This window comes from Marmota marmota, unplaced genomic scaffold (assembly GCF_001458135.2).
Source record: "Marmota marmota marmota unplaced genomic scaffold, marMar, whole genome shotgun sequence".
Taxonomy (NCBI): domain Eukaryota; kingdom Metazoa; phylum Chordata; class Mammalia; order Rodentia; family Sciuridae; genus Marmota; species Marmota marmota.
The window spans coordinates 8,160,616-8,188,266 of NW_026000000.1; the positions used below are offsets into that span (position 1 = coordinate 8,160,616).

The 27,651-nt window shown below is 40.1% G+C and overlaps 2 protein-coding genes across 9 annotated transcripts in view; one reads left to right on the top strand and one right to left on the bottom strand.

Moving 5' to 3' along the window:
• Window positions 1–27,651, bottom strand: part of Wdfy4 (WDFY family member 4) — a 274,400-nt gene that overhangs the window by 52,665 nt on the left and 194,084 nt on the right. For 7 of the 8 annotated variants that reach the window (XM_015498911.2, XM_048807497.1, XM_048807491.1 and 4 more), the window contains 2 exons: window positions 27,229–27,314; window positions 25,302–25,364 (listed from right to left, as the gene is read on the bottom strand). In XM_015498911.2, the coding sequence (XP_015354397.1) occupies window positions 25,302–25,364; window positions 27,229–27,314 (149 nt within the window). Of the gene's footprint in view, window positions 1–18,180; window positions 18,305–25,301; window positions 25,365–27,228; window positions 27,315–27,651 lie in introns of those variants that run through there. The other variant, XM_048807498.1, reaches the window with a different exon arrangement.
• Lrrc18 (leucine rich repeat containing 18) lies at window positions 18,057–22,926 on the top strand. Its single transcript, XM_015498910.2, has 2 exons — window positions 18,057–18,820; window positions 21,989–22,926. The coding sequence occupies exons 1-2, from the start codon at window positions 18,057–18,059 to the stop codon at window positions 22,035–22,037; spliced, it is 813 nt and encodes a 270-aa protein (XP_015354396.2). The 3' UTR covers window positions 22,038–22,926.

Below are 27,651 nucleotides of genomic sequence, written 5' to 3' on the forward strand. Positions count from 1 at the left end.
GTCTCGTGACGCGATCTGTAGGATGATTCACATAAAAATAGTATGAATGAATGAATGAATGAGTAGCTTGAACTGCAGAGAGCTCTAGAGATTAAAAATAAAGGAATGACTGCATCTATAAATTGCTATTGCTATGGTTCTTTTCTCTGATTATTGAAACATTGTTATTGATGACTTTGTGTTTAAAAAGTTGCAAAGACTTTGTATTTGGAAACTAACAAGGATTGCTCCCCAAGTCTAATCTGTGATTACTGACCAGTAGGGAGTGCTTCAGGGCAGTTAATTTGAAGGAGGTGATAGATAATGGTGCTGCTAGAGGAGTCTCAGCAGTCCTGACCATGGTACAGGCAGAGGCAGTTGGAGACAGGTTGCCAATTGTTGAGTACTCACCATACACTGTCACTTAACATATGTTCATCACCTCATTTACTCTCTACAAAAACCTGCAATTTACTGATCCATTTCCAGATCAAGAAACTGAGCTGAGAGACATTACACAATCAAAACCAGGCTGGCAATAATGTGGAGTGGAGCCTAGTTCCACCTGCCTCAAGGCTCTTGATGTCCCTGCTGCCCACGTCCCTGGCCTTCCCCTGAACACTTGCACACACGGCAGGGAAGGGACAGACCAAATGGGTAAGATGGGTGACTATCTATATTTACAAGAGTTTGAAGAGCTATGCTGTCCTAAACAAAATTGTTGTTCACATGATTCCTGGCAACAGGTGTTGTCTGCCAAAAGCTACTAGGAAAGGGGTTTCCTCTTACTGAAGACAGTGTTGAATACTCAGTAATGATTTCAAATCAGCCTGATAAAGATCTGAGGAGGAAAGGGAGATCTGAATAGAAATTAAAGACTTAGAAGTTACAGCATTCCTGAAAGACAGGTGTGTTCTGTACAAACAATGAGCCCCAAATTACCCTTTTGCACCTGAAAGCAGCTCTTTTATTTTTTGTGCATTACATAGACTTTAAAATTTGTTCTTTTTAGATATATATAACAGTGGAGTGTCTTTTGACATATTATATATACATGGAGTATAACTTATTCTAATTAGAATCCCATTCTTGTGGTTGAACATGATGTGGAGTTACACTGGTGGTATATTCATACATGAACATAGGAAAGTTCTGTCTGCCTCATTCTACTGTGTTTCCTATTCTCATTCCCCTCCCTTCCCTTCATTCCCCTTTGTCTAGTCTAATGAACTTCTATTCTCCTCCCACCCCCAACTTGTTGTATGTTAGCATCCACATATCAGAGAGAACATTTGACCTTTGGTTTGGGGGGATTAGCTTATTTTGCTTAGCACGGTAGTCTCCAGATCCATCCATTTACCAGCAAATGTCATAAAGTCATTCTTTTTTTATGGCTGAGTAATATTTGGAAAGGCAGCTCTTTAAAATGATGACTTTTCATGTTTTTGATTCACTGTGGGTTTCCAGTGTCATAGAGGGCTTGCTGGCTCTGAGAGACCATCTCCAGAGGGAAATGAGAATGGTATCCAAGACTGCCAGCCCTTACCTACTCCTTTTTTTGCTTGGAGTCACTTGTTGTGTGCCATTTTGTGACAGCAGAGTTCTAAACATAACCAGATCACAGATGGCTCAGGATAGCACAGAGTACCTCAGACAACAGCACTAAAACTCAACAGTTTTAAGTTTCCATTTAATATTAATTCCATTCTAAGACTACACAGCAATTAATTAAGAATTATCAATTGTTAGATATTTGGATTATTTTCTTTATTTCTTTTTTATTACTCTATACAGGACTACCATAAACATTTTTACTGAAACTTTTGTTCTAATTTTCTGAAGACAGAATCTTAAAAGAAGTTCCATACTTTCTAGGAAGCCTGGGTGCATCTTTCCCTAATCTGCCTGGCTGTAGTTGGTGGGGGCACCTCTCAGACTTCCCTTCATCCACAACTGTCCAAGGCAAATCAGAGTTCCAAGTAAGAACCTTCACTTCCACGGCCATCCCTCTACCAAAGCTCCTCTGTATTGAGCACTTCCCATGGCCCAAGTTTTTAATCCCATGAAATCCTCCCATTACTATGGCATACCTAAGGAGACTAAGATTCAGAGAACATCAATGACTTGCCCAAAGCCACGTTAGGAGGAAGTGGAAGCCAACATTGGATCTCTTGCTTGTCCACCTCCAGACCCCAAGCCCTGAACATATGTGGTCCCTTCTTGGTTTGGTCTAGGGAATATTTCCTCAGGTTTCCCTATTGGACCCACATATGCTTAGTATTTTAGAATCTCTGTTACACTGTATGCACGCACGCACACACACACACACACACACACACCTAATTTTAATAAGATAACATGTGACTTCACAGAATTCATGCTGTGAAAGAAAATGGCATTATACGTATAAATATAGGTGTGAACATGTGTTTGAGTGAATGTGTATTTGTAAATTTTTTTTCAGGTGAGGACTAGATTTCATATCCATTGCAGAGAGTTGGGAAACTACATAGACATGAAAGAAAGTAACCCCTCAAAACCCAAACCCAATATCATAATCTCAGAAAGCATCTGTGCTAATATTTGCATGCATTGTTTATGTGTGTGTGTGTGTGTGTGTGTGTGTGTGTGTATGTGTTTAGGATGAAGCCCAGAGCCTTGTTCATATTAGTTTAGGCAAGTGCCCCACCACTGTGTCATACCCCCAACCCCTTCATGTTTATTCCCCCACTCATCTATCTTCTGTGTGTATGCATGCTTATGAGAACACTGGGCTCATACAGATATTTAATTTTTTTCATAACATTATATCATAAACATCTTGATATTTTGCATTTTGGGGAAATAGCATCTTTGGTTTAGCTTCTGTTTAATATTTATTCCATTCTATGACTATGCAGTAATTATTTAAGAATTATCTATTGTTAGGTATTTGGATTTTTTTTTTTTTTACTATTTTGAGACTACCATAAATATAGTTTTACTGAAACGTTTGTTTTAATTTTCTGAAGAGAGATTCTTAGAAGCAGTTCTACATTTTCTAAATAGCCTGGGCACATCTCTTAGGTTCTCAGCCCTGCCTGCTTGCTTCATCCCATCTCTTTTCCTTGATCCTCATCCTCTCTATCTCTGAATGCTTTTCCTTCTCTTACCTCAATTAAAACAGTTCCAATTTTGATGCTGTGAAGCCCCATTCTAGCACACTCTTTCTCACAGCTGCACAATTCACCATGACATCATAGGCATCTATTTGGAAAGCATTCCTGTATCCAAGGGTGCGACATTCAGGGCTGGTTATATACTCAGTGATCAACAAATATTTGGTGCTCAAGTAACTACCTGAGTTTTCTCCTGGAAACCTCTCCTTTAAAAATATTATTCAAGTTCTAGAATTTTTTTTAAATAGGTAGGAAACAATGGATTAAGTTGATGACACTTCAGGATCAGGTGATTCCAAGGTGCAGAAACAGTGCACAAACCACAGGACATGTGAGGAGAGCACCCTGCAACAAGATGTGGGGGCCCTGTGCACACTGAAGGAGCTGTGTGTCCACCTGTCCTCCAGGATAAAATGAAGCCTGCACCAATGGGCATGGGTGTGTCACAGTGCTGGAGGACCCTGAGTTGCAGATGGGGTTCTTCCCAGTTAGAATCCTAGGGTCCTGGCTCCACTGTTGGTCCTGTCCATGCTATGCTCCCCACTTCTTGCACAGTCACAACCAAAGTCTCCAAAGCGCTCTCATTTGGTCTCACCCAACACTTAGGAAGTGGTCACTTTTATTTTCTTATTGGTAGTAGTAGAAGCTATTAGTCAGTGAGGCTCAGGAGATTGACTCAGATAGTGAGTGGGGAGACAGGGGCCAACCCATCTGGGTCTTCCCTTCTGTCATATAGCTTCTCTGAGCCCCAGTTTTCTTGTCTGCAAGGGGAGAGTTGGCTGTGAGAAGGAAATGAAATTCTGTCTCGGCAAGAACATGGCTTCTAACATATTGGTTAAAATGGAGTCAACAATCACCTCTTGGGGTTTAAAGGTTCCCTGGCTGCTGGGGATCCTGAGGTCTTTGCTTATGCTAAGGTTGGTTTTTGTGAACATGTGGTTGATGAACAAGGCATTTCTAGTCTGTTAAACTAATAATCTTAATATTTTATTTTAATTGTAAGGCACCTATTCCCTTTTGTTCCTTTAACAAATCCAATTAAAACAGAGTACATTCAGAATTACAAAATAGATGCTATTAAACCAATAAGAAATCATAATCTTTTGTTATGGGGCCATATGACCCCTTGGGAACTTTTGCTCCAAATAAAAGTTGAATTCTTATTATCCATCAGGGGAAAGGGGGGCAGTTTGACAGATAGCAGCTTCCCAAGCAGCACATGTGCAGTCACACTGGTGCTGGAGAGAGAAGTAAATAATATTAGGGGCGGGCAAAGCTGTAAGTGTGTAATGTCCCAGTAAGATACTTAGAGCTGCGTTGGTCAAATTAACCAGATGATTGCCAAATGAAATGAACAGGATCGTTTGCATGCAGACTCTGTTTGTTGCTGTGTAGGCATGGGGTGGGCTGGAGCTCCGACACAATAGGAAGAAGGTTCCCTCCAGAAGTTGTGGGGTAAAGCAGCTGTGTGAGCTTAAACAGACCACAACCAATCCCATTCCCAGTGCCCTAACTTATAGAACAGTCCTGCCTCAAGGGAGAGTTGTGATGATGGAATAAATGTCAAAAGGGAGGTGGCTTTGTAAAAGAAAAGGGTACTTTGTACCTCTGAGGGCTGATTTAACCATGTGTGTTGGCCTGGGAGAGGGATAGATAGCATCACCTGACAGAGACCTGCAAATAGCCTGCTGCTGGGAATAGTGGAGGTGCATCTTACATGGGGTTACATTTTAAAGTAAGTTCACCTGGGAAAGAGCAGCCAGCTACCCTCCAGGGCCAAAGGGCTTCTTTGGTGGTTACTGGGGAATGAAAATAGGGAATGTTCCCAGACCTTGCTGGGGGAAAAACTTGCATTCACACTCTTGATTCACACTCAGTGTGGAAAAATGTGCCTACTATGTTGGCCCCATGGGGACTGGAGGGAGGGACTGAAGAAAAACAAATGCTTATCTCCATCATCGCCTACCTGGGGACAACATGCCAGTCAGCGAACTGGCTTGTGGCATTATGTGTGCCCTTTAAACTGTTTCTCTCCTTCCTCTCTTTCTCTCTCTCTCTGTCAATTGCCAAGATCTTAGTTAAATGATTCCATTAATGCTATTAAGGGATCATTAAAATTCATACTACTCATGCATATTTAGATATGTACAAACATAGATCTATCTATGAAAATGAGCATCCTGGGTATTGACCCCTGGGCAGTGGAGTTAGCAGGAAATGGGCCAAGCAGAAATGGTGTCTTCAAGAACTCCTATTTGTGGTCTTTTTAAAGGTTAGTGAGAAATCTGCATCATTGACCCATGGCAGGGACTTGGGCCCTGCATTGCATCTCTTTTACTTCAGTCTCTGTCAAGTGGCCAGCTGTTTCCACCTGAGAGCACACATTCCCCTTCAGGCAGCCAGACTGAATACTGCTACAGTCACCAGGCCATGCCATGCCATGTTAGAATGAACTTGGCCACTCAGAGTTCAGGAATTCCAAAACCCTTGGGTTTCAATGTCAGAGAGCCCATTAGCAAGAACACACCTTCTTGCGGGATGGGAGTGGGGTAGCCTTACTGTCCTGTTGCAGAAGCATGGGTACGGCTTTCAGCCCTGGGAGTGCCAGGATTCCAGAATGACTTCCTGTCTTTAAAGTCAGTGGGAGCAGTACTGTGCCCCCCAGGATGAGGCATTTGCAACAGAAGGAAGAAGAGAGAGAGGAGACAGAGTGTGGTGAAAGATGGCACATAGGCGATCAAATTAGGTATCAAATTAGATAATTGCTCTGGAGATTGGGGATGCATGAAGGGTCCAGTGGCCTGTATGCAGCGTTGACTTTGTCACATCTCACTGAGTGATGGTGAGTGGCTCTTGGCACTTGGTAATATTGCTACAATAGACATGAGAAAATCCTCAAACTATGGAGTGCCTGTGAGACTCCAACCCCTGCAGTCTGCATCTCTCTTCTGCACATAGTCTCTCCATTAACTTTGCTGAGAGTTCAGTAGATCCTCACAGTAATCTTATGCCTTTAGTCTGTCCTCTTTCTAATAATCTGCCCTGCCCGTAGGACAGGAGGGGTCAACTTAACACAGGTGGGTCCAGTTAGAAGAAAAAAAAGTAAAGCACTTCATGGACTCCAGGTAACACCACAAATCAAGGACTTATCACACAGTTCCTGGCCCAGAAGCGGTATTGAACAGATGGGAATTCTTTCTCCCAGCACAAACTACACCTAAGTCAAAAATTAGTGCTGATTTTAGAAGCTTGGCCATAGGTTCCAGATGCATTTACTCCACAGATTAGATCCATTTCCAGGTCTCCTCCTCCCAGTGACTCCCACATGAATCTACAGCCCCATCTCTCTTTAGAGTGAGCCGACTTGTTCTGGGAAAGGGCAGAGGGCATTGGGGATTGATTTGAAGCCATGTGGGGAGTCACAGCTGGCCTGTTACATGCCCAGGAAATGTGAGGGTCAGGGGAGAGAACAAACACAATTACAGATTGTCCTCAAGATAGCTGAGCTTCGGGCTGGGGATGTGGCTCAAGCGGTAGCGCGCTCGCCTGGCATGCGTGCAGCCCGGGTTCGATCCTCAGCACCACGTACAAAACAAAGATGTTGTGTCCGCCAATAACTGATAAATAAATGTTTAAAAAAAAAAAAAAAGATAGCTGAGCTTCCAATTTCTCAACTTTGGATTAGTGTGAAAGTGAGACGCATTCAGTAGAAACTGCACTTGGAAGTTTGAATGTGTATGTTTTCCCACACTTGTGATATGGAATACAATCCTCTCTCCAACACCGGTAGCTACAGAGAGCTGCAACTCCCAATCAGCCACAGGGGATGACAACTACCTCGCACAGGGTGCTGTACAATTAGGCAAGGGTGTCAGATAGATTAGGTGCATTAAATGCATCTTTCACTTAGAATATTTTCAACTGATGATGGGTTTTTCAGGTTATGACTCAGTGGTAAATTGAGAAGCTTCTGTTCTTTTAAATGGATAAATTGTTGAAGGAAGTTTGTATCATTTCCTCTGAAGAGAGAGCCCATAAGCAAAAGGTATTTCTCATCCACATAGCATGAAGCTTCATATGAAGTTAATTCCAAATACTGACTGTGAAAAAGTGGTGACTTTGAGGGTTCCATTCTATTATGTGTCTATCCTGTGTCTCCAAGTATCAAAGAGTGAAATAATTATTATGAGATCATGTTAGCAAGATATTTAGATATATCAGATACACAGAAACAAAGTCAGTCTTGCTTAAAACTGTAGTCAAAGATATGTTGGTATGAATCACCAATTCAAGTATCATTGTGATAAGGATCTTTCATCTGAAAATGCTTGCAAATGTTTTGATGGTGTTAAAATATAGGTTGCCATTATGTTTTTAATTTTGATATCCACAGGGTGTCCTACCATGCTGTTTGATTCACAAGGACTAGATAGAAAAATTAATTAGAAGTTAAAATAAAACCAACTGGACTTTTTTTCCAAAGGAAAAATGTCAGTTGAAGAGAACAAAAAGATACCACATACTTAGAATCCCACATATTTGGACTTCTAAGCTGATCATGTGTAACAAAGTTTATTATTCATTCCTACATCTCTCTCTCCATCATCCATCCATTCCTCCCTCCCTCCCTCTATCTATCCATCTGTTTGTATATTGATTTATATCTTTTTCTTTCTGTAATTGCTAGCTTCCTTTGTGTAGATTGTTCCCACTGTAATATCTGCAGACTTCTATGAATTGATGAGAATAGTTCATCTAATCAGTTTCGGTCTTCTCAAAGGTTCAAAGTTTTACAACAAAACTTTCTCTCCCACTCAGTGGGTGGGCAGGATGCTGGCCTTATGGAGATGAATGACAATGGGAGGTCCCTTAGTTCCTGCCAGTGCTGAAATGAGGCACCTGGCACTGGCCTGCCTCTAGAGGTGCCAGCAGCTTCAGGGGTCAGAATGGACGGAGCCATACAACACACCCTGCCCTCCATAACCAAGGATTCCAGCCAGGATAGAGTGTTCCTGAGAATCATGGAGTGGGTAGGAGCTCATTATGCTCCTATCTGTCCTGGGGCTGCCTGGGGGCCAGGCTCACGAGGGGTGGAGGTAGAGTCCACTAGCCTATACAGCCCACTGCTTTGCCTTGAGGAGATTAGTAGGCAGGCTCAGAGCCAAAGGGCCCACTGGAAAGAGGCTCCTTGATGATCCATTCCTCCGTGGCCATCATTAATCAGACCCTAGAGGGCTTCTTCCCACGGTGTGGGTGGGCTGAGGGAGCAGGCTCAACTGGGCCCAATTGACTGGATTCTCCCGTCTACTGGAAACATCTCTCCCGGTCCAGAAACCCTTTAACCCATGCTTGAATTTTATCTTAAATGGAAGAAAACCTAATGGCAGCCCAAGTTGTGAGTACTCAGGGGAATCTGGTGCCTAGAACCAGTGACAATCTAGATTTTAGTTATTTGAACTTAAAGATCTGATCTGTTGATTGTTTTCCTGTGTTCTTCCTAGGCTCAATATTCAATAGGCACTCAACATAATAATCCCAATGAGTAACAAATGAATGAAAGAAGGAAAAAGCATGAAGATTGGTTAAATCAATCCCAAGGGACTAATAAGGAGCCTGGACAAAGGAAATTATTTACTTCTTGTCTAGGCCCATGGGATAGAGTTGCCAAGTAAAATATAGGCCTATGTAAGATTTGGAACATATATACTGGAAACTCTCTGTTGTTTATCTGAAGCTCAAGGTTAACTGGGGATCTTCTAGTTTTATTTGCTAAATATGGCAACTCTACCAAGAGAAGAAGTCATTGATAAACGTAAGATCAGAACATAGCCTTCCCAAATCTCAATTCATCTTTTTCAATGAAGTTTTTAACTCAAGTGCAGAAACTTTTTCTGACATGCCACCTTGTGAACAGCTATCCCCTGTGGTATGCACATCAGCTCCCTTGTACTTACAGCAGTGCCCAGGTGTTGCACATCTGGATGCTCCTTAAGGGGTAGAACAGGACTGTTGGGGCATAAAAGAGTCACTGCCTTCTAACCCAGGCTGGGCAAGTAGCCACAGAGGAAGTAACAAATAAACTATTTAAGTTTTAAAAACTTGAATAACTAAGTTTTTCAAAAATAGTTTTACAATTTTTAGTTTTAAAAAAAGTCCCTTTTGTGTACAATTCTCTGAGCTTTTAACATATGTACAGATTCATATAACCATCATCATAGTCAGGGTCCAGGCAGTTCCACTACCCCAGAAAACTCACTGCTGTTCCCTGCCACCACCACCACTGCTAGTCCCTGCAAACATGGGTCGGTTTTCTCCATCTATAGTGATGGCTTTTAAAAATGTCCCATAAATAGAATAATCTGTTATGTAGACTTTTGAGATTGGCTTATTCTATGCAGCAAAAGGCTTTTATGACTCATCCACGCTGTTGCATGTCTGAATAGATTTATCCCTTTTTATAAATATTGCTTTTTATTGTTTAATATACCTTAATTTTTAATCAATGCATAGTAATCGTACATATTTCTGTGGGAGTATGTCACTCCAACATGTGCATTGATGTACAATGATTTGATCAGGAGAACTGTGCTCAGTAGTATACCGGCATAAAGAATCCATTCACAGGACATTTGATTTTGTTTTGTTTTTCTGGCAACTATGAATACAGAAGCTGTAACCACATGTGAAAAGGTCTCTCTGTGAACATAAATTTTTATTTTTCTAGGCTAAAAACCTAGCAGGAGGGAATGAAGGGTCATATGTTAAGTATAAGGTTAATTTTATAAGAATTGGCCCAACTGTTTTTTGAGGGACTATACCATTTTGCTTTCCCATTGCAATGTCCAGGCACTCTAGTTGCTATCCATCCTTTCAAAATCTTTGTGATATTGATTGTTATGCTTGTTTTGCTTTTAGACACTCTAATAGTTGTATAGTGGTGCCTCATTATGATATTAATTGTCATGTCTCAAATGGCTAATGATGTTGACCAACCTTTGGTGGGCTTATTTGTCAGCAATATAACTTCTGTGGTGAAATTTGCCTTTATATCTCTTGCACATTTAAAAAACATTTTTCCTTACTGTTGTATTTGAGAGCTCTTTATAGATTCTGGTACTGGTCTTTAGTTGGATAAGTGATTTGCAAATATTTTCTTCCAGCCTGTAGTTAATCTTTTCATTCTCAACAGTTTTTTTCCCCAAAGTTTTAAATTTTGTTCAAGTTCAATTTATGATGTTTTATGAATTGTACTTTGCCTAACTCAAGTTCATAAAGATTTTATCCTTCATTTTCTTTTACAAGTTTTATATCAATGATCCAATTTGAGTTAATCTGAGTAAATTTCATTAGGTTGAGGTTTATTTATTTATTTGCATATAAATAACTAATGATCTAAGATTAATTTTTGAAAAGTTTCTTGTTTCTCCTTGAACTCTTGTCAAAAATCAATTGCCATGTTTTCTATATCTGTGTGAATCTATTTCTGGACTCTCTTTTCTATTCCGTTTGTCGATGTGTCTGCCCTTCCACCGGTGCAACATGTTGTGATTACCTGGCAAATTTTTTAATTGGGATGCATGAGTCCTCCAATTCATTCTTGTTTTTCCAAATTGTTTTTGATTTCCACTTTCTTTTCCTTTCAACCTAAATTTTAGAATTCATTCATTCACATATATAAACAATCTTGCTGAAATTTGATTGGAATCACATGGGTCTTTAGGCCTATTGGGGGAGAACTGGCAACTCAAAAGTGTATTGAGTCTTCTAATTCATGAACATGTATGTTTTTCCACTTCTTTCAATTTTTGCCTTCTTACATCAGTATTTTATAATTTTCTTCATAGAAATTCTGGACATTTTGTTATCTCTGTGAAATATATAAGAATGTTAGTTTTGGTGCATCATTATTTTGCAAATTTTAGTTTCTAATTGTTAATTGATAGCATATGGAAATACAATGGGGGTTTTATGTGTTACTCTTGTTTCTTGCAAGCTAGCTAGTCTCACTTATTAATTATGAGAATGTTCTTAAAATTCCATGAAATTCTTCATTTTTTCTGTGGTGTGTGTGTGTATGTGTGTGTATTCCCTTCATTTATTTTTATTCAGTTATTATACTTTATATTTCCAATATAACATTAAGTAGGTAAAATTATAATATATATTTTTTGCCTTGTTTCCATACTTAAAAGGGAAAGCATTCAGTACTTTGTCACAGTGGGTTTTGTTACTGTTGTTGTTGACATTTTGTAGCTGCCTATGTCAGGTTAAGGAATAATGTTTTTGTTACTGGATTGGGGAGAATTTTTGTCTTGATTACATGTGAAATTTGCCGATTTTTCCTGCATCAATTGATATGAACATGTGTTCTTTCTTATTAATCTGTTAATATGGTGTATCATATTGACTGATTTCCCAATATTCAGTCCATCTTATGCTCTCTCTTGATTGTCACTTATTATTCTTTGTATATTTTGCTGGATTCAGTTTGCTAATAGTGTGTGAATTTTTGTGTCTATGCTCATGAGGGATATTGGTTCATGTTTCCTTGTGTGATTTTAGGCCAGGGTAATGCTGGCCTCAGAAAATAAGTTGGTGATTATTACCTCTTCTATTTTCTGAAAGATCATGTAAAATTGATGTTATTTTGAAATGAACTGAATATTTGTTTTCCCCCCAAAATTATATGTTGAATCCTCAATCCTGATGTGATGGTATTAGAAGGTGGGGCACTTGGTAGGGAATTACACCATGAGGCTATGTAGAGCCTTTAGTGCCCTTATAATAGTGATCCCAGAGAATTCACTTGCCCTCTTTCCACCATGTAAAGCACACAGCAAGAAATGGTCACTGATGAAGCAGATATTGTGACCTCACCAGATGACATATCTACCAGCCTTTTGATCTTGGACTGCCTAGCTTCCAGAACTGCAAAATATGTTTCTACCGCTTATAAGCAACCCAGGCTGTGGTACTTTATTATAGCAGCCTAAACTGACTAAGAAGTCTTCCTTAAATGTTTGTAAAATTTAACAATGAACCATTGGGGCCTGGACTTCTCTGTTTTGAAAGTTTTTTTTTTTTTAATTCAATTTCTTTAATCATTAAAGGTCTATTTGGGTTGTCTAGTTCTTCAAAAATGAGATTTATTAGTTTGTGGCCTATTTCATTGAAGATTATTGTTGGGGATGCACTGTTCCTGCTATTGCCTTATAATCCTGGTAATATCTATGAGTTTTAGTTACTCCTCTTTTGGAATTCAGGATATTCGTAACTTGGGTCTTCCCTCTTTTTTCATTCTCAGTCTAGCTAATCCTTGTATTAATCTTTTGAAATAAATGGGGTTCTTTTTTGGCCTCATTTATTTTTTTCTATTACCTTTCTTTTTTCACTTTTACTGATTTCTGCTACTTATCATGTCCTTCTTGCATACAATTTAGGTTTATTTTGCTGGTCTTTACAAGTGGAAGTTTATATTATTGAGTTGAGATCATTCTTCCATTTTAATAGGAACTTTTAAAGCTATCAATTTCCCTCTACTCACTGATTTGGATGCATACTTACCATAAGTTTTTTATGTTGTGTTTTCATATTTTTCAGTTTGAAATATTTCCTAATTTCCCTTGAGGTTTTTTTGACCCATGGGTTACTTACATTGTCTGTAAGCTATTTTGAAAATTTCCAGTTACCTTTCTTTTTTAGGGGAGATGGATACAGGAATTGAGCACTTGATCACTGAGCCATATCCCCATACCTATTTTGTATTTTATTTACAGACAGGATCTCACTGAGTTGCTTAGCACCTCGCTCTTGCTGAGGCTGACTTTGAATTCATGATTCTCCTGTCTCAGCCTCCCAAGCCACAGGAATTACAGATATGGGCTACCGTGCCTGGCTCAGGCTATCTTTTATCACTGATTTATAATTCAATTCCATTATTTTCAGAGATCATTCTTTATATGATTCCCACTTACTGAAATTTGTTAAGGCTTGTTTCCTGATTCAGAACATACAACACATTTGTGACTATTCCATGTACTCTTGAAAAGAAAGTGTATTCTGCTGCTGTTTCATAGTGTTTTACAAATTATCAGTTGGATCTAGTTGCTTGGTGGTAATAGTCAGTTGTTCTGTATCAGTAGTTCTAATCTGGGGGCAGTTTTGCTCCTCAGTGGACATTGGGCAATATCTAGAGACATTATTGGTTGATACAACTAGTGGGCATCTACTGGCATCTAATGGATAGACTCTTCTGGCCTTACACTGTTGGATATCCTACCCTGCACAGGGTCTTCCCTCTCATCTTTACCAATAGCCAAGAATTTTCTGGCCCAATTTCAATAGAGCTGAATCTTGAGACTGAGTCAATAGAGCTGAGGTTGAGAACACATTGTTCCTTGCTGATTTTTGACTTGCTGTATTGATTATTGAGAAGAAAGCATCGATATCTTCAGCGATAACTACAAATTTGTCTATTAATATTATTAGCTTTTGCTTCATTTATATTGAAGCTCTGTTGTTAGGTATATACATATTTAGGATTTTTCTTTGTTTTCTTGGAAAATGTCATTTTAGTATATTTTTCTCCCTTTCAGCTAAATTTTCTTGTTCTGAAATATTCTTTGTCTGAGATTAATGAAGTTGATTCAGCTCCTTTAGTGTTTTCTTGGCATGCCTTTTCCCATTTCTTTCAGTTAAACTCATTTTTGTTTAAAGTGAACTTCTGATACATACCAATGTTTATAACAGTACTATCCACAATAGCCAAGTTGTGGAACCAGCCTAGGTGTACCCATCAGCAGATGAATGGATAAAGAAAATATGGTGTACACACACAAACACAAAAAAATAGAATTTTACTCAGCCATAAAGAAGAATGAAATTATGTCATTTGCTGGAAAATGAATGGAACTGGAGAACATCATGCTAAGGTAAATAAGCCAGATTTAGAAAGTCAAGGGTCAAATGTTTTCTCCCATATGTAAAAGCTAAAAAGAACAAAGGAATGAAGTCGGGAGGCTCTTATTAAAATAAAGGGGAATTAGTAAAATACAAACAGAAGCAGGGGGTGGGAACCCAAGAGGAAGGGGACGATCTGAGGAATGACATGACCAAATTATAGTAGGTGCATGTATGTATATACCACAATGCATTCCAATTTTGTATGTAACTATAATGCATTGATTAAAAATAAATAAATAGAAATAAGACCAACAGAGTAGAGGAAAGGGGTCAATAGAGGGAGAAGGAAAGGGAAGTGGATTGAAATGGGGTAAAAATAAAGTTTTAAATTTCATATAGAGAGCCCATAATTGTTTGTTTTTCTCTTGCATTCCAATCTCATCACTGTGTTTTCACTGGTATGTTTGGTTCACTTTCATATAATGTAAGTATTGTATGTCTAGATTCAGGACTACCATTTTTACGGTTTTTTTGTTTTGTTTTGTTTCTGTTTGCTCCTTCTGTTTTCTGCTTCCTGCATTCTTTTGGATTATTTAATTTTTTTAAGAAAAATGGTTTTACTTTCATTTACATACTTAGTTTTTTACTATTTCTTTTAAAATTTGTTTCAGTGTTTGCTCTGGGGATCAAAATATACACCTTAACTTTCACAGTATGTTTACGATGACTATTTTACCACTTCAAAAGCAATGTAAAAACTTTACTAGTGTTCAGGTCTCATTAACAGCTCCCACTATGTTTTAGTTGTCATATATACTGGATCCACATACATTGACAACCCTATCAGATCATGTTATAATTTTTGCTTTCAACTCCAAATATATTTTAAAGATTTTAAGGGAAAAAAATAGCTTATTACATTTACTCAGCTATTTATCATTTCTTCCTCTACTCCAAAAGATACAAGGAGCCAAGTTTCTCTCCAGTGTGGTCTCCCTTTCATTGGCATTTCTTTAACAGCAACTGAGCTAGTGACAGAACCTTTTGTTTTTCATTCATTTGAAGATGTCCTTATTTTGCCTTCATTCACCATCTGGGTTGACAGGATTTTTTTTTTTCCTATTAGCACTGTAAAAATTATCTTTTGGTGCCTCTGAGCTTCATGGCTTCATGGCCTGGTCATTTATAGTGTTGGACATTTTCCCCTAAATGTAATGTGTTATTTATTTTTTTTTTTTGGTCAAGATTCAAATTTCTTTCTTTCTTTTTCATCAACTTGATTATGTGTCTGAATGCAGATTTTTTTTTTCCAGTTTATCATGTTTGAAGTTTGCTAAGTTTCTTGCATCTGTCCTTTTTATGTCTTTCACCAACTTTTGGAAGTTTTGGATTACTTTCCTTCAAAAATTTTTCTGGATCATAACTTCTTTTTCTTCTTCTTTTGGGAATGTGTGTGTTTCTGTGTGTACTGTACACATACACAGGTTCTCTTCCTTCAGTTTTCCATGTGCCTGAGTGAGGCTAGGGCTGAGGCAGGAGTAAAGGGGAGACAAACAGGCAAAACCAGCCAGGTGTGGTGGCGCACACCTGTAATCTCAATGGCTCCAAGGTTGAGGCAGGATAATCATGAGTTCAAAGCCAGCCTCAGCAACTTAGTGAGGGCCTAAGCAATTTAGCAAGACCCTATCTCTAAAAAAAGATACAAAGGACTGGGAATGGGGCTAAGTGGTTAAGTGCCCCTGGGTTCAACCCCAGGTATGAAAACACAAAACAAAACAAACAACAACAATAAAAACAAACAAGCAAAACCAGATTTTCTTTGCTCTGACTGATCCTAAAAGACCCCTTTCCTATTCCCTGGACTCAAATTACAATAATGACAAGATCTTCTTGAAAATCAGAAATCTTGCTGCCCTCACTTGATGTTTGGGGTTGCCTTTGAATCCAGGCCAAGAGATACAGATGGGAGTAGGAGGGAAGACTCAGGAAACATGCTACCAGATTGCTCTGAGTTAGGGGTTTTGTCTTTGATCATCCCAATACCATTTGTCTTTAAGTCCTCAGTGTGCTTCTCTGTGTGTTCTGCCTCAGGTCTTTTCGGTAGGCAAGGTGGGGCAGGGTGCCCATACTCTCACTTCACTGTAACAGGAAGGTTTAAAGCTGTCTTTTTAAAGCTGCTTTAACCTACCTGGCTTCTCTGAGCTGAATGATACAGAAACTTCCTTACTGGTGAACAAAGTGCCAGGCCTGGTGACCAGCCAATTATGCCTGAGTGTGGTATGTCCACCATTTCTGAAAAATAGAATCAGCTAACAAGGCTTGCTCAAAAGAATATCAGTGCTGTTGAGAACTGAGACTCCTTTCACTGATTTACTGTGGAGATCAACACACCAAGCCCAGGAGGCTATGATCTAACAGGATTGAGTAAGGCGAGACCCTCTGATCTTCAATTAAGAGTGGTGATAGTGGGATTCATTATAAGCACAGGAAGGTCATTTTTTTCCCTTTGGACCCTGAAGATTACTGAATGAGAAACATGTGAGATAATAGGTCACATATCCCAGTTGCTGGAGACTCATGAACATGGCTCCTGATAAGAGTCTGGATGATGGAAAACAAACTCTGTTACGTGTCTCCCTATCTACCCTTCCTGGGGCTAGAGGCAATACAAGTGTTTGGCTTCCAATAGCATGCTTATGTCTGCTTTGGGAAACTTGATCCGAAAGTAGGAAATCAGCAAACAAGAGCCATCAAATTCTAGAAGAAGAAAGGGGTTGCAGAACACAAAGAACAGTGTTTGCACCCTCTTCCTTGCTGTAGAACTTTTTCGCTTCTGAGCCTCAGTGTTCCTCGCTTTATGATAGGGATACTTCCATGGATCTTGTTGGGTTGTTGAGGATTGGAGACACTATGTTTAATAACTAAAATTAAGATGTTACTGTGTGGCAGGCATTGGTAAAAATTCTATGTAGTAGTACAGATAATTTTCCCCCACTAAGAGCTCTTTGAGGGGGTTGTTTTCACAAAACAAGGAAATTTGGGCATTGAGAATTTAAGAAAATTATTAGCAGCAGAACTGAATTTCTAAGTCAAGAATGCTGAGGCTAGAATCTTCCATCCTCTTTACATTCTACTTCTCTGTGTGGTGGCATTCATAACTATCATAACACCTATGCATGCAGGGGATTCTACTGTGAGGCTGGGGAGGGGTAGGAGGTGGAGAAAGGAGCATTGTCTTATAGCTTCACCTGGCTAAACTCCAGTTCTCTGCATGCTTATAGTGTAGGCAAAGCCTGACAACCTGGGCTCAATATAGCTCCTGTTGCCCTGTAGTTATATTAGTCAAGGCCTGACTGATTCCTCTGAGTCCAAAAGGTGAAGAGAGATAAAATAAGTCTTTCTTAACTCCTACCTGATTTCCTCGTAGCCAGGCTTATGTTGCATCTGATGGAAACCCCTTCTTAGGACAGTCATATGAAGAAGACTCTAAACTTATGTGGGGTATAGAAAGTGGCAGATAGTCAAGAAACACATGTGCACATATGTGCACACACACACACACACACACACACTTGGGGTCAGGAGTACATGTCAAAGCCCAGGACAATGGAGGCATTCATAAGTCAGAAGGATGCTAGAGATGCATTCAGCATCCTTCAGGTCAACCACGCACCTGCCTTTCAACATCTAGGAAAACTGAAGCCTGAAAATTGCACACAACTTGATAATTGAGAGGAGTCAGAGCATCAGCAGAAGTAACCCACCCAAAAGTCTTTATCAAATTCTGCTGATGCTCTGACTCCTCTCAATTATCTGTTTGTATCCTTTTAGACCATTATGATGGAGCAAAGCACATGATTTGGGGCTAGTCCAGTACCCTTATCTCCTCTCGTAACTAATTTTTTTTTTGTTCATACCAGAGTCTATCTTCTAGAATTTTCATGTAACTCCTTCCTCAAACTGATTACCATCCAATCAGAAAAATATTCTTCAAACAAAGTCTCTTAATAAAAGAACATGGCCCAGGTTGGGAGAGGCATCAAGGGCAAGAAGATCACCTTCAATGTGGCCAAGAATTGTATTAGAATTACTTTTGATGGGAAAAGACGCCTTGATCTGAGCAAGATGGGACTTACCTCCTTCCCCAAGTGCATTCTGCGACTCAATGATGTGGACGAGCTTGATCTTAGCCGGAACATGATAAGGAAGATCCCTGAATCTATTTCCAAGTTCCAGAACCTGCGTTGGCTGGACCTGCACAGCAACTACATAGATAAGCTCCCTGAGTCCATTGGCCAGATGACCACCTTGCTCTACCTCAACATCAGCAACAACAAGCTGACCACCAACGGACTGCCTGTGGAGCTGAATCAACTCAAGAACATCCGTACTGTCAATCTGGGTTTGAACCACCTGGACAGTGTGCCCACCACACTGGGTGCTCTGAAGGAGCTCCATGAAGTGGGGCTCAATGACAACCTGCTAAAAACCATTCCAGCAAACATCTCCAAGCTCCCCAAGCTGAAAAAGCTTAACACGAAGAGAAACCCTTTTCCAGACACTGAGCAGTCAACCTCATTCATAGATTCCATTAAAAGGATGGAGAACCTGTATCTGGTCGACGCAAAAGATCTGTGTGGGCCCTGCCTGCGGAAATGCCAACTGGCCCGGGAAAATCTGAACAAAATGAAGAGCATGGTTTTGCCAGGACCCAGAAAAGCCATCTTCCCAAATTTGGTCTCACCCAACTCCATGGCTAAGGATTCCAAAGAAGACTGGAGGTGACCTGGGACCCTGACCCTGAGGCAGGAGAGGAAAAAGTGGGAGGGAAGGGGCAGTGGGCTGCATCCACAGGAAAGTGAAGGCTCTTCCCATTACTGCTATAGCTCTTCCTCCCAAGCCCATAAACACCTTTCTCTACCTCCTCTGCTTATGATTTTGCTGATTCAAGGGCTTTTGGTTCCTTGCCATGACACACCTTTCCCTCTTCTCTGCAGGCACATACCCACATGTACAGATACAGTGATTCTGGGAAAGGCCATCCGTCCCACATCTCACTTCTGCCCCAGAATTCTCTTGCCTACTACTCGCAGCCGCAGCAGCTCTTGCTGCCAGCACGCTCTTATTCTCATTATCAGTGGCATTTCAGGACCCACAGCCAGTTCCCAAAAGTTCTATGGGAGTTTTTTGAATCTGAGCTTCAAAAGGCAGCAAACCCATAGGAAGAGTTGGTGGGACAGAAGATGGCACTAGTCTTGGGTGAAGGACAAAGACAAGCTAGAGAGAGGAAAAGGTCTTATAGTGAAGTATTGGTGGGTATCATCTTGGATCCAGAGCTTTACTATCCTTTCCTCTTATCTGTACTTGGAAAATTTGCTCCAGGAGCTTTCTAGACTAAACCTGCAGGCCCTTGAACTGGCTGTGAATGAGTGAACCTATTTCATCCTGTGCTTTTCCATACCCTTGTGGGGAGGTAGGAAAGAATGGAGGCAGGCATGGATTATTGGTTGGTACATTAAACAAATAAATACCTTACTAGACACCATGCTAGGTGCAGGGCCCCTGCACAGTTGAGAAAAGCTTGGCTTGCCTGCATAAACTGGAAGAGAAACTATCTGAAAGAAGGTGGGGAAAAACATCATAGTCTGAGGAACTTAGGATATTAGGACCATGGTCTTCGTAACCATGATTTAAGACTTCCTCAAGATAATTATAAATACACATAACTATAAGCTATGGTTAGACTTTTAAGGCATGCAGAGCTGGCCTGGCATAGAGAAAAACCAGATTCTTCTGGTCCATGACATCTCTGCTTCTCTTGCCAGTCCTTTGGAGTACCTTACTTAGCATCCATTCCCTCATCTGTGAAGTAGGAATAGTACCATACCAAACTGCAAGAGCTGTCATGCATCTAAAACAGGCAGCACAAAGAACATGAACTCACTCACACGGGTTCTCTCCTGGACAGAGAGCTTGGTGCATCTCAAAGCTGAAATACCATCTTGGGTAGTGGCACAAGTCACAGGAGCTTTGGGCAGAAATGATAGTATAGAGACAACCCCACGATGACTTATGAACCTTCTTCTGCCCTCACTGTTTGCCACTCACTCATAACTTCATACTGGCTAAGAGGAAGGGTCTGAGGAAGACACCTTGAGGAAGGTTCTTCCCCCACAACTTTCCTGAGTGGTGGCAAGTTTGCTGCCGTGGCCATTGTTCAGCATGGAGCCTCCATCTGAGTAGGGGGATTAGCTTTTATCTCTTTTTCACACTGTAAATCACAGCAGACAGTATGTTTCATTTTTTTCTCCTACTTACTATATTTCCGTTTTTAATGCTTAGCTCTCACAACTTTGTTGCACTTTGAAAATTTCAGATCTAGATTCAAAATTCTAATCTTACTTTCTTCCCTTTATTAAAACTTTCTGCTAGAAAGTAACAAAACCTCAATCTAGTTTTAAATAGAATAGCTTAAAGTACCCACTATTCTATAGTGTAAATAATTTCTAATATTGGCAGCCTTCCTTACTAGTTATTTTTCTGTGAATCTATTTATGCAGAGTTAAAATTACAGCATTCCTGTCATTTCTATCCTGCATTGCAGCCCACATTGTCATGAAGTCTTTATAACCATAATATGAAACATCTGCAAGAGAGTTATTCTTATGGATATGCATAACTATAGGTTACTTTGGGCATTTAAGTTGTTTGCAATTTTGTTGTTGTTGTTAATGGAAATGGCTTTGTGCTGAGAGGCTGGATTACTAAAATGTTTTTTAAATAATTTGGATGATTTATTTGTATATCTGCATTGCTAGAAATATTGTGTGAAAGGTTTTTTAAAAATATAATTTTTGATGTATGCCATCAATATGTTCACATATATTTGTCTACTAGTAATATGCTAGAGAGCCAGCATCAGGCACTGCCCTTTGCACTTTTCATTGAATGTCAGCAATGATTTATTAGAAGCCCTCTGAAGAGTGGGGGCCGTCATGTCTGAAATATGCATGATACCTTTGGTTCAGGGGCCCTCACTAGGATGCTGGGCCCTGGGCACATCCATAAAGGAGACAGCTGGCATTTTTTTTACTTCCTCTTTGACCCAATAGGGACAGAATTCATACAGAGGACACAGATCTAAGCAGAGTGGTAGCTAGTTATATGGATATTTCTCATTTCAATTACTCTCCCCTTGAGGCACTTTTGTATTTTGGAGAATTAGTATCACCTTCTTAGGTACTTTCTGCAGATCTTTTTAAGAAAAGCCTTGCAGCTACTGATCCCACCTCTGCCCCCAAGGAGGATCCAGGTCTGGGGCAGGGATTTGTCACTCTGCTTCTTCCTCTGCCCCTGGCAGCACAACCCTCACTATGCTTGGTCAGGTCCACTCCTGGCTTTGCTGCCAGTGGTTGGTTGGCATGCAAGTTGACACCCTCGCTCTAGTGTTCCATGATGTTTTTGCTCTTATCTCCAGGTCCTAAGAAGGGGTTTCAGTGCACTGGAGTTCACCAGAGTTGAGCAATGAATGGGCGGTGGGTTTTGATTTGCCACTGAAAGTACTCAGGTCAGATACCATTTTAGCTAGAAAATGCTGGCAGTAGAATGAAGCACAGACTGGAGATACTGACCAGTTAGGAGACTGCATTTTATTTCTTTTTCTCCCAAGGGAAAGTTTGATGATAATGTTCCTTCATGCTCTAAAATGCCACCATTACCTTTACCTCCTGGAGATGGTGTAAAGCCTAAGAATACTTGATAGTAAATCCATGGGATTTCTCTTTCCTCAAGTAGAATAAAAACTGACTTTTCACTTATCCTTACCCTATCCATCGCTCTTTTGGGAAGCTAGCCATGACCTGGGTGACACTGATGTGACCTCAGGGTGACCTGTGTTTTGCCTTGTGGTCTGGAGAAGTTGCTCAGCCTCTTTTGTCTCCATTCCCCAGGATGCGCACACCTTCCTGGAATAGCTTACGACAAAGACAGGAAGAATAAGCAACTAACAGGAATCAGCGACTCTGAAGAGGAGAAGCCCTGAGTTAGGAGAAGACAAAGAGTGAACAGGGAACATTCTGGAAGTCAGGCTCTCTGGTGCTGCCCAAGCCACTGACTTGCCTTATGAATATCTGCTTTGCCTACCTTCCTTTAGGAAATGTGTGAGAAGGTGTGAAAATGACTTGGGAAAATATTTGAAGTACTTTTTTAAATGTAGAAGAAGCATTTAAGAAAATTATTAATATACTATTGACAAATAAAGACAAAAAAAGATGTTAAGTCTTTAAAGGCTTACAATCTCAACATTTCACTCAACTGGAACAATCAGACACCAGTCGCCTATGAGAAGATACATATATATATACTGAAATACTTCAAGCAACTAACATTTATACAAAATATTTACATAGAGAAATAAGCATATTATAAAGAATTTCAACAAATCTTTTAATTATGCATAGGTAGGCAGAAAACAGAAATGAAGAATAAGGAAAAATCAGAAAATAAAAGATATTTATGTCCCAACATATCAATAATTACATTAAATGTAAATGGTCAACTTTATTTGTAACAGCTACAAACTAGAAACAATTAAATGTCCCCCAATGAACAAATGGTTAACCAAAGTCTGGAATACATCATGGAATACTATTCAGCAATAAAAAATGAGCACAATATTCATACATACAACAACTCAGATGGATCTCAATGGCATTGGTTTGAATTTTAAAAGGCCAAAGATTGCATACTCCATGATTCTATTTATAGAACATTATCTAGGACAAAATGATAGAGAAGAAAAGAAGACCAGTGGTTACCAGGAATTAAGGATGGTTGGGAATGGAATGGCAGGGAGTGGGTATGATCAATAAAGCAGTGGTTCAAGAGATATATTTGTGGTGATAAAATAATTGTATATGTTGATTATGATTATCATTACATGTGGTAAAATGATAAATAACTATGAACATACATGTACCAGTGTAAATGTCCTGGGTTTTGAAATCATACAATAGTTACATAACACATACCCATTGTGGGGAGTTAAATTAGGTGAAGGGTACCCAGGCCTGTCCCCTTCACCACTCTTACATTGCAACACTCTACCTGGCTTCCATTTTCCACCCTTATAATCTGTGTGGCCATTCTGGCTAGTCCTTCCCCATCTCTCCTGCTGGCTCCTCCCCATGTACTTCCCCTCTAGAGGCTGGTGTGCCCAGGGTACAGTCCTAGACTTCCTTTCCATGTTCATGCATTCTCCTGTTGATCTTGGTCTACTCTCGTGGCTTTAAACACCATTTCATTTCCATCTCTTGACCCCTCTCTCAAACTCCAACTTCATATATCCCATGGTCTACACAATGCCCCCACCTAGACACACAACAGGCATCTCAAAATACACACATCTAAAGCCGCCGAGCTCCTGCTATCCAACACAGCCCCATAGCAGCTCTTCCTGGCTGTCCCCATTTCATTTTCTAGCTGCTCAAGGCTAAATTCTTGGTCTTGTCCTTAAATCCTTTCTAAGATACACTTATCATCAAATCTCATAATTTTTATCTTCAAAATATGTCCACAGTCTGACCATTCACAGCATCTTGGTTACCATTTCCCAAGTCATCATCATTCACCTGAATTACAGTGACCACCTAATCAGTCTCCAGCTTTTGCCCTTGACCTACAAAGTTCTATTGTTGACACAGGAGCCACAATAATCTTTTTTCAATGTAAGTCAGTTCACAACAATCCTCAGAACTCTCCAATGCTTCCCATTTATTCAGAGTAAAAGCCAACACCATGAGCCCTCGAGAACTGCACAAACTCACCTCTCCTACTCCTCCCCACTCTGCTCTAACTCCCTACACCCCACCAAGGAGCAGCTCCAGCCTCAGCCAAGCCAGCCAGGCTCCCTTCAGGGCATTTTCATTGTTATTCCCTCCATCTAACATTTTCCTGGGTTACCTGTATAACAGGTTTCCCCATTTAATTCAAGTCTTAATTCAAATATTATTAATAAGAACTTTGAATTCAATGTGAACCTCTCTTTGCTTTATTTCTTATACTTATTATTTAATATGCTTTACAGTACATTCATTTAAATTGTTTAATGTTTATTCTCCTCACAAGAAGGTAAACTCAATAAGGACAGGAGAATTTTTTTGGCTCTTTTGCTGGTTATTCTGTTAAGTGCCAAATTCTTTATATCACAAGTTATAAAAAAAATAATTTTTGAATTGATAAGGCCTATTCCATACTTATTACCATTCTTGGTCATACCTCTTGTCCTATTCTCACATAATTCTGGTCAAAACCAGTAACCATCTTTTCCTCCTATTCTCATTCCTAACTGAAATAAAAAAAATATTTACTGATTCTGAATTGGCCTCCTAGAGACCTGGGCACCAACAAAGGGGGTCCTGAGTAAGGGCAATAAGGCTTTCATTCCCTGGGAACACGCCCCATATCACATACCCACAAATCACCATCTGAGGACTATATCATCATGTAGAGACCAAGTTCTCTCATCTGAAATGCTTGGAACCAGAAATGATTCTGTTCCCACATTTTTTAAATGTTGGAATATTTGCATATACTATTGGGTTATCTTGGGGATGGGACTCAAATCTAACCAAAAAATTCATATTGGTCTGCTGAAAGTCATCAATGACCCTTAAGTTGCCAAGTTCAATGGCTATTTTATATATACCTTAAACATACAATCTGAAGGTAATTTTTACAAGATTTTTAGAACATCTGTCTTTTAACTGCCCCCTGTCACATGAGGTCACACATGGAATTTTCCACTTTGTAGCATCATATTGGTACTCAAAAAGTTTTCGATTTTGGAGTATTTTGAATTTTTCTGAATAAGGATTCTTTAACCTGAATTTCGCCTATGAGCATTCAGAAGCACTCATTATGCAAAGACAGACTTGGGATGCTTCCCACATCTGCACCTGAGGGCCTGAATCCCCAGCTGTGCCTATAGCAAACTACCCAACCACCACAGTCAGGAGCCACTTGCCACCATTTGGGTCTGAAAAAGCCACAGAGTATGTGGAACTTCAGGTATATTCATAGTGGTTTAATTGGAAGAAAGAATTTCAGGATGATGAAGGATGAAAGGAGAATGGGAAAGGAAAAAAATAAAGGAGAAATGGGTGGACATGCTCTTTGCATGACTCTTTAAAGTAGGACCAGGCAAATATAGACCAGCAAAGTAAGGTCTGCACCAGGCCCAGAGAGCCTCTAGTCCTGACTTACCTTAGATTGAGGGGGTCCTCTGTGACACCTTTCCCCTTCAAGCTGGGCTGGAAAGAGCAAAAGCTAAACAAAAAAAGAGAACAATTTTATCAGGAGAGCCAAGCCCTTCCCACCACCACCAGAGACATTTCCCAAATCAGAAGTTGGCCCATTCTTTCTCCTCCATGTCTCAGTCCCATACTGACTGAGGTCATGAATACCAGGCCCACTGTGCCCTGAGGCACCCCTCAGCTCTTTCTAACTTCAACTCCAACAATGATGACATTAAAACAGTAGGTACTAAACTCAATGTGCTGTGGCATCTCCTCTGGGCCAGGCATTTGATAGTTCCATGGCCAATTGTGACAACCACTGCTGTCCATTCCAGTGTGTCAGTGCTATCTTAATTCAAGCCTCCTTGCATAGCTTTGGAATTTACACCAGTCTATACTCTTGAACTGAGCTGTGTGTTATAGTTTGGATCTTAAATGTTGCCCAAAAGCCAAGGTGTTAAAGGCTTGATTCCCAGGGTGGAGCTATTGAGAGGTGGTGGAAACTTGGAGAGATAGGGCCTAGTGGGAGGTCTTAAGGTCACTGAAGGCATGTCCTTAAAGGGGACTGGGGAACCCCAGCCCCTTCCTCTTGCTCTCATTTTCTTTCCCACCATGAGGTGAAGAGTTTTGTCACCTGCTGCCGTCATCATGTGCTGCCTCATCACAGGCCCAAAGGAACAAGGTCAATTGATCATGAACTGAAACCTCCAAAATCGTAAGCCAAAACAAACCTTTTCTCTTTATAACAACTTTCTCAAGTATTTTATTATAGTGATGGAAAGTTGACCAACACATATTGAAGCATAAAACTTCTAGATTAGCTATAAGAAACTTTTTGTTTTATACCCAGAAGCCATAAGGGGCAAATGAACCAAGTGTAGCATCACTGGTCCACTTATTCAGTGTAATCTAAAATGGACCTTGAAGACAATTTTAAGAGGCAACCTAACAGTAGCCCTTGGAAGGAACTCATCGGAAGTGTCACCTGAATCAAAGGGGCATGTCCAGGGCTGGCAGGCACAGCCTCTCTGCAGTTATTTTGCTCCACTCTGGCCTTGTTTCCTGGATGCACTGGCTGGCCCTGGCACCACTTACTGGTGGAAAGGCAAACTTCTGAGTATAGAAAAGGGCTTCCAGAGTAGGGGAGGAGGGGTCAAGTCTCATCTCTTTAGTTAAGCTCAAAGTGGAGCAGAACATAGCCACCCTCCATTACCCCAACCACAGCATGGCCTGCTTTGACTTTCCTTCCTGTGCTTTCTAGATTCTTTATACATCTATTTGTCTACAACTTTAGTAACAATAAAAAATAAAGAACTTTTGAGTATTTGGGGTTCAGATACTGGCTCACATTTCCTAGGTTTTCGTCTGGTTGGAGAAAGAGGAACAGAGCTGAAGTGATAGGCTTCTCTTTTAAAGAGAAAAGATGCTCCTTGCACCCCTGGAAGGGTGGTTGCTGGGAGTGGTTTCCACTGAAGTTTGAAACTGGAGGGACTGAAATTGGCAATCGGGATCAAAAAGGAAGATTGGGCCAAAGAAAAAGCTTAGTCGGAAAATGAGAAAACAAATCCAGAACATTCTGGAAGTCCCATTAAACAACCAGTTTCTGAACTAGGGTATATCTACTCTATTTTTTCTTCTCCTCATTCACTACTGTACTAAAACCACTTTAATCCATGAAAATGGAACCTACTTCCCAGGCTTTAGGGAAAGAGCTTCTCTACATTTTGTCTATATTTTGTCCTAGGATTCAATAGTTCAGTGGGCAGGAAGCTCTTCCTTTTTTCTAACCTAAATCCTGCTTGCTGTGGATTGGAAATACTTTTCCTGAAAACAGACTTGAGCAAACTCTGGGTTCAGGATCAGTTTCCTTGGAAGGAGAATTTTTAATCTCTTACCTTTTGAAGGCCCTACTCCGATCACTGTTGTAGAAGACAAGGAACTTGGAATATCCATTTTGAAAAAAGAGTTCCAGGGCAATATCCTAAAAAGAGAAATATTTTCTTCTTATACCTGATATTTCCTGGAATGGAGAGGCCCCAGGGCAATAGAGTTGCTGGCAGAGGGTCCTGTGGACCTCTGTGGCAGGCAACCCCATAAGCAACTTTTAACTCCTTTTTTTTTTAATTTTTTATTGTTGGTTGTTCAAAACATTACATAGTTCTTGATATATCATATTTCACACTTTGATTCAAGTGGGTTATGAACTCCCATTTTTACCCCATATACAGATTGCAGAATCACATCAGTTACACATCCATTGATTTACATATTGCCATACTATGTCTGTTGTGTTCTGCTGCCTTTCCTATCCTCTACTA

What these genes read in the sequence shown, in the direction of transcription:
- Lrrc18 (XM_015498910.2), top strand. Translation starts at nt 18,057, where the DNA reads ATGGCCCAGGTTGGGAGAGGCATCAAGGGCAAGAAGATCACCTTCAAT. An exon ending in GATTCCAAAGAAGACTGGAG is followed by an intron (nt 18,821 to 21,988) that starts GTGACCTGGGAC and finishes TCCATTCCCCAG; the next exon opens with GATGCGCACACCTTCCTGGA.